The sequence below is a fragment of the Cynoglossus semilaevis genome, chromosome 16, assembly GCF_000523025.1.
Source record: "Cynoglossus semilaevis isolate Cse_v1.0 chromosome 16, Cse_v1.0, whole genome shotgun sequence".
NCBI classification, from domain to species: Eukaryota; Metazoa; Chordata; class Actinopteri; order Pleuronectiformes; family Cynoglossidae; genus Cynoglossus; species Cynoglossus semilaevis.
In genome coordinates, this window is record NC_024322.1 from 16873569 (window position 1) to 16881309 (window position 7741).

Below are 7741 nucleotides of genomic sequence, written 5' to 3' on the forward strand. Positions count from 1 at the left end.
TAATATACAAAATGGGTCAATGTCGTTGACAAGTTCACAGTTGTTGAAAATGATGTTGTGGTTTTTTTTTCTGCCTAAAACATTTGCACAAACACAGTATGTAAATTTCCTAATGTCGCTGTTCCTTACTCTCTACAACATAATACACTTCGCAGGCTTTAATCGACTTCACACATCTCCCTGCAGTCAAACAGAAGTTCTTTTGGCCAAAGCTCCAACGGTGGGTCGACACCCGGGAGCCCGTGCACAGGCCCAGCACCTGTGGCCTCTCGGAGCATCTCCTTCTCGCTGCAGCATCGCAGCAAGGAGGGCCAAGAGGATGAAAAATAGACCGAGCAGTGGCCATCCGTCATTGGCTGGAATGCTGTCGTGCACTTCTGTGACCTCACTCTCACTCCTGCCTGGATCACTGACCCCTACTGGTATCATTCACTAAATTATATTTCCAGGGTGTATGGGATTAGAAACCACTACCTGCAGCTAATGACGTGCAACAAGAGGAAGGTCACTTTGGAGTTATTTTTGTTTTAAAACAGAAAGATTGAAAAAAAAAAAAAAACCCAACACACATTTTTTGTAATCTGACCTCAGAATAGCTGCAAGAAATTCTGGGAAAAAGAGCAGTCACACATGCTTTACCATTACTTATCTGCAGTAAACACAGGAACTTAATCCATCAGAGCGAGCGAGCGAGAGAGAGAGAGAGAGAGAGAGAGAGTAAACATACCAGCCTGTGCCAGGTACATGTGCATGAGGAGTATGTGTGTGCGTGAACATGTGTGAGATTCAAACCCTCCCTCATGCAAGTTATGCAAGTGAACGATGAAGTTTTCAAACTAACTCCAAATACTCACGTGTACATTTCAAGGTCAGGTACTGAGAGCAGATCAAATGAATATTTTGCAGTGTTTAAGCTGTAAATACGTAGAGATTAGTTAGCCTGTAGCATAGAAAATCACTAAATTCCTGTGCGGGAGTCAATAACTGTATCACTAACACCAGTCTCTTTACTCAAGTGTCCTTCATCAGTGAAACTCAAATATATGTATGTATATATATATTTCTTTTAACTTTCAAATAAACACAAGTGATAAATTTTTTTTTCTGATAAAAATATTTATTTTTCTACTTTAAGGTGAGTTACAGTTAATTATTAGCCGTGACAACAAATCACTCTCATCTCAGGGTGAACTAGTAGGTTACCAACGGTAGGGTTAGAAGTTTTCTTACTAAAATCTAAAATTTAACATAAAATTTGACAAAGAAGGACAGGCGACGTGATGGCGCCCCTACAGGCCACTTCAGCACATTTGTCTCTTTTGTTTTGTTTTTCTTTAAGCACAGGTACAAAGACTTCCGTAAACAAATTTAAAGGTCACTACAAAAAAACGCCCCGGCACGCAATTAGAGAAAACAGACAAAGTGACCATTTCAGCTGTGGTCAACCTGGCAACACGCTGCCTCAGTGGGCCGTGGGCAGCAACACTGTGATGGATATTTCGTATTTTTCAGTATAAGAACAAAGAGACTGTCAGAGATGAAGAGCCATCACAGAAAGACACAGCAGGGGGCAGATAGTTGGCCCACCACCTTGGAGATGTGCACCGGTCGAGGGGAATGAGTTATGGTCCACTGACGCAACATTACTCTCCTTGGACAACGCAGCTAGAGCGTTAAGGATGAGTTCTTCCATTGTCCGGCGCGGCACTGCTGCCGCAGAGCCAACACAGAACAGGCGCCGTTCAAAAAACTGGGTCGTATTTCACCGGGTTTCAGATCCAAGCGTTACGCAGTCCACGCTCCGCGCCAGCTGGTCAGAAGTTTTCTGCAGAACTTGGACTAATTTCTTTTGAAAACCTTGATGCGGTTAAAAAAAAATTAAATGCAATGGTAGAAACGGTTTTGATACAGGTAGCATTTGTGGTACTTGGGCTCCCCCTAGTGGTATGTGAGGAATCGGATTCCTTTCTGGACTGGATGAGTCACCTAGCTGCTAGAAACATCTGTTATATATTCTTCCGTGTATGTGTTTCAGGGTTGAACTGAAGTACTAGTCGTAGTAGAACTTCATTGTGCACCGTGTCTTTGGCCAATAGTCTGATAATCTCATTAGGAATAAATACTCTTCTTCTTACACTGGTCTTATCTGAACAGTGTAGGTCGGTGCTGCTGTATTTCAATGTTGGTCAAACTGGTGGTACTGGGACCGACAGTGGTCACAGGCGGTGAAAAGTTTGAGAACCACTGTTTGAGAACCCTCAGGGTTATTCTTCTTGCTGGTGACGATAAAGACTTGTATCAGGCCACAGTTTGAACCACTGGGTTAGGAGTGGAACCAGTCGGATCAGTTTTTAGGACTCAACCACAGACCTATTTTGGTAAAGTTGCAAGGAGTATGTTAAGAAATCAGGCAACGGTACCATAGGTTGGACATCGGATGTGTTGAGATGATCTGGGAGGGGGTGCTGGGAGAGTAGATGCTGGATTAGTAGTGGATTTCAAAACTTGAGCCAAAAAAAAAAAAAAAAAAAAATTAAAACGGATGCTGAAAGAATTTCAATCTAGATTAATGGACTTCCTCAACAGTGGTCGTTGCCGTGGTAATCTGGGTGTCGGCCGCTGTCTCCACTGGGGTTTTTTGCTTCTCGTCTACTTCCTCATCTTCCTCTTCCTCTCCGATGTCTTCATCCTGTTCTGGCACTGCCAGGCCAGCAGAATGATCATCGGTGATGTCACACTCAATGGCCGATGCGTTTCCATTGACCGCCGGCTCGGCTTTAAGGCTATCTGGGGTGGAAGGACAGAGCGCCTCCTGGATCTTCTCCACAACACCGTCATCGACGTGAACCTCTGCCGTGGGAACCTCGACATCCAGGCCTCCTAGTGGAGGAATTTCCACATGGGCTCCTTCCACAGGTGAAACCTCCGTGGACACCTCTCCATCTCGAACCTTCTTTACGTTGAAGGTCATGGGAGAGACCTTGAACGAGGAGGACTTGGAAGTCGGGCTCTTGGGGTTGTTGGGAGTGAGGCTCTTCTTGATTTTGTCGCGTTTCTCTGGAGGAACGATCTTGGTGCCGATCTGGGTCATCTTCTTCTCGATGCTCTGGCGTGAAAAGGCTTTCTTCAGGCTGTCAACCTTCTTCAGGCTGTTGCGCTTGAATTTGTCAGCTCTTCTCTCGAACGTGCGACTGCTGCCTGCGGCCATTTCATCGTCACCTGCCAGAGATTCCTCCTGGTGAAGAGTGACATCATCATCGTCATCCGAGGACAGGCTAATGGTCTGGAGGCCTTCCTCGTTGCCGCGGCCATCAACGGAGCCGGCGATGGACGGAGTGGGGTGGGTGGACTCTGCATCGTACTGGCTTGGTTGGGGAGTCTTCAGAGAGTCCTTTACCATCACACTGGTGGGGATCTCGTTGTCCTCCTGTGAAACATGAAGAAGTAACAAATTGGTTAAATGGGTGGTGATTTCATGAACGGCACATTTTTGCTCAAAAATGTAAACACAGTTTACAGACGCGTTCCAGCTCAGGATTTCTACTCTACACGTGAGAAGATTTCTAGACGCCTTCTGAGGAATTCTTCGTCGGGTTGCCTTAAACATACGTGCTCACACATTCCTCCGATGTTTGTTTGTACTTCTGGCCGTCCTGCTGTTACAAATGGACGTCTGTCTTTAATACATTTCAACACGTTGGCCCACGGCGTCTGCTCAGGACTCGGGATGTGAAGAATTTCACCTGTTTCTCTTCAGGAGTCACACATTCTTAATTTTCTCTTTTTGCTTCGACTCTTTCACCACAGACTCTGTGGCTGATGATTCAACATTTTGCTCAGAGAATCAGAGACTTTTGTGTTTTTGACAGGGTATATATTCAAACCGCGCTCTGATGAGTGAAGACATGAAGTACTACTGCATTTCAGAGAGCTTAAAACGCCTTTAGTTGTTCAGTGCAATCGGCTTATTTTCTTTGGTTGTCATTAGCACATGCTTCAGGACTGGACTAACCAGACGATCGAGCAGAGTCCTGCCTGTCTCGTCCATCGTCTTTGGTACTAAAGAGACTGATCACAAAGACAAACCAGTGCTGATGAAAGACGTCTTTGTGTATTAGCTACATGAGCAAAGTCAAGTTCACGTGGTCGCATCTGAAACACTGACCTGTGCCACGAGGACAGAAAACAGTACAAATATGTATCTGGACGTCGGGCTTTACCAGGAGATCAACTGGTTAATAAAATGGTTAACTATCAAACGACAGAATAAACACAGAATATTTGAAGGTGTTACGGTCAATAATAGTCCTTTTTACACTGATCATTTTACTGATAACTTCCTTACATCTAACTGACTGGTAAAACTGGTTTAGAGAAAAGAGTCGTAAACGGAACAGAAAGTGATAAATAATTAGTGAATAGAACCGTTGAACAGACACCAGTTTAATGACATTCAGATTCCAAACACGCCCTAACATAAACATAAAGCATGAGCTCGCGAAAATGATTAGGATTGGATGTTCAACAGCGCTCCATTAAAGACCAAACTGAAACTTGGGCATTTTTCTACATTTCTTGCCTCCCCTAATGTGCTCTGCTGCCCCCCAGAGGAGGCGCTAAACATCAAGGTTTGTTATTTTTTCTTTTAAACAGTGTATCAGTCTTTGTTTCTTTTTCTCGTGTGTCGACTCTGACGTTGTATCAATAAAATCAAATCTCCTTTTTTTGACGTTGTATCAATAAAATCAAATCTCATCTTATCCGACTGTATCTTATCTCAACCCATCTTACTGTTAACGATCTTTTCTTTTATTATCGCAGCTTATTTGAGACTACGTCCACCTCCAACCATGATCTTCTGGAAGCAGGAGTCCCCGTCCTACGGTGGAGTCAGGGTTGAGGGACTGGTTCCGACGACTGAGGAGATCCTGTTGAGGTTCTCACTTCACACTGGTTTGGAAGAAACACCATGTAACTGTGACAAGGTGAGCCTGTTTGACCCAGTGCCGGCGGGGGGGAGGGTAGGGGGGGTCAGGCAGTCTCATGTTTCTGTTGGTGGGGGTAATAATATCCTCCCTCTTCCCTTTGTTTACATCGTCTCTTTGTGTGTCCTGTGTTAAAAAGACAAACTCAGCAGTTCAGTGGAAATCGATGCACGTGTGTGAAAGCAGCGCTGCTTCAGAGCGGAACACTTCACGTCGCTGCACACGGACCATTGATTTTTCCACGGTGAGTGGACCATCAAACACCTGTGGACCAACGACAAGGCCTCCAACCCCAACTGTAGTTTGGGTACTCTGATGATTACCGTATTTTCTGGACTCAAAGCGCTCCCTTTTTTTAAAGGACTTTGGAGGGTTCCTCTGCGTTTAACTCCGTTTAACTTACCCGTACTACAGTACATACCTCGCATTTTTACATACCTGACACCGCAGACCCCGCCCACCCGCGTCGTGTCAGTGCACTGACTCGTTTTACGGTACAACCCAACCAGACATGTTACGCAACATCAGTCCTAACACTGCTGTTCTCCCTGGAGTTCATGAGGAAAAAACAGAGGAAATATCCTTGTTATCTTTAGACCTCCCTTCACACATGACACCACCCAACAGTGGGGTCGGGGTCTCCGAGGTGGACGTGCGCTGATAAATACAGTATGAACTTTAATACATGAAAAAAAAAAACACAGGGTCTTGAACCAACAACTGAAGACAGATTTAACTTCTGACGGAGTAATCCCTCGTCACTGACTTCAGGCCAAATCAGGACTGAACACAGAGGGAGACAAGTCGGAGCAGACTCAAGTCCTGCCTCCCCGGAGGAAAACACGGCCCGTTGACTGGGTCTGAAACTAGTTATTGCTTTGTGTAATTACACAAACAATAAGGTGTTCAGGTGTGTACTGCGCAAACACGGCTGCTGGAACGTGGACGGCGGCGATGCAGAAAAACAGCCATTATCCCCGAGAGACGACGGCGTCAATCGTTACTTCACAGGAAGTAGACTGTGTTCTAGAGTGGACCATTTGAATATTATTACTACAGCGCCCCCTGTTGTATTTAGAGCGCTTCAAACTCCACTGATCTTTACCTTAAACAACAGTCATCTCTACAAAACCAATGAAATAAAAACTCTGCTCTGTGACACCACAGCGGGGCCAGACCCTCACTTTGAGAACCACCGGTTTAGAAGCTGGGTGTGTGAACATTAAAAAATATCTTGTTTTTCGGACGCGTATCTTCACAAAATGAGAACATTCAGGACCAAATGTCCATTGTTTTCTGCTTCCTGCTGTGCACATGGCGACCTTGGTGACAGGACGGGGCGGACAGTGGGGTCCGATAACTGGGGAGGGAGCAGACGTGTTGGACGTGATGTCAGATATTTCCTTCATACTGTGGCAGAACAGGAGACCAGCAGCAGATGTGTTGTTTTTTTATTAATATATATTTATGTTTTATTATATCAATATACGTAAATATCGCAATATTTTGTTCCGCGATACCGTATCAATCTCTCTGTATTGATTTTTTATCATCATTCCCACCAATTTTCTTTCTTCTCTAGTGATTCCAAATGTAGATCCCTCTGTTCCAGTGTTAGGAACCTGACATATATACATACATATATATAGTATCGCAGTATATTACAGTATATCGTATCGTTACACCTGTGTCGTGATACGTATCGTATCGTCAGATTCTTGACAATACACACCCATATTTTATAAACTGTTCATTTATAATATATATTGACTTCAGTCTTTGTCAAAACCCAATACTTTCCATTGGGTAATACTCACCTCTGATACGTGTACTTGCAGTATCTACTTGAGTTCAGCCTCCTCCTGGTTTCCCTCTAACATTATGTCACACATCCGTGTCATTAAAGTGGTTACAGCTAGTACTTTGAGGTTGTAATCTGTAGCTGCAGACGTGACTAGAGCTGACTCGTCAAACCTGAACAACGAGCAGCGAACATAAGTACGGTCGTCACCGTCCCCCTGCAGGCCGTCTCCGTGAACAGCCTGCTTCAACAGACTCCACTCCTCCTCACCGTCCACCTTCATCGCTCTTCATCTTTAAAAAGTACAGCTTTGGTTCACATGCTGATTTAAAGCGGGTTTTTTTTTTTACACCAGGTGACCTTCATGACCTCTAATGACACGTCCCCTCCTACTGTGGTTAGAAGTCTGGGTCAAAGGTCGGATTCCGACCTACTGAATGGCAGAAAGGTCAAGAGGTCGGAGCTTTGGTTTTACAACAGCGTGGCGGGGTCTGTGACCCTCTCGCAGTAAGGCAAGAGCAGTTACCAACCTCCCACCGTGTGACCACGGCAGGAAATGCAACGTTAAACTGTGGAGAACAGTCGACTCTCGCTGTCACCACACCGTGTTGTCTGAGAGCGCCACCTATTCATTTTTTAATAATACATGAGGCAACGAGTCACGAACACGAGGAACACGACACCGTTCAACCACAGCCAACAACCGTAATGACAGGTGAACACACGCTGCCGACACGACACACACGGACACGTCAACACCGTGTTGGATTCATGAACGTCCAATCAGAGCTCGTCAACAAATTGTTTTTATAAAAGTTTTTAAATATTTCCTTGGCATAAACTGAAAAAAACTATGGCTGAACAGTTATTGTGATAATAATGAGTCGGCGAAAATGACCAATCAGGTGACTCCGTTCATCAGACGTTGTAGCAGTGCTCTTTCATAGGAAATGAA

General features: G+C 44.8%; 1 protein-coding gene across 1 annotated transcript in view; it reads right to left on the bottom strand.

Moving 5' to 3' along the window:
* Positions 1–148: 148 nt before the first annotated feature.
* Positions 149–7741, bottom strand: part of cavin2a (caveolae associated protein 2a) — a gene marked incomplete at its 5' end in the record, with an annotated part of 53315 nt that continues 45722 nt past the window's right edge. Inside the window, one exon of the mRNA XM_008329062.3 lies at positions 149–3427. Within this exon, the coding sequence (XP_008327284.2) occupies positions 2567–3427 (861 nt within the window). The remainder of the gene's footprint in view (positions 3428–7741) is intronic.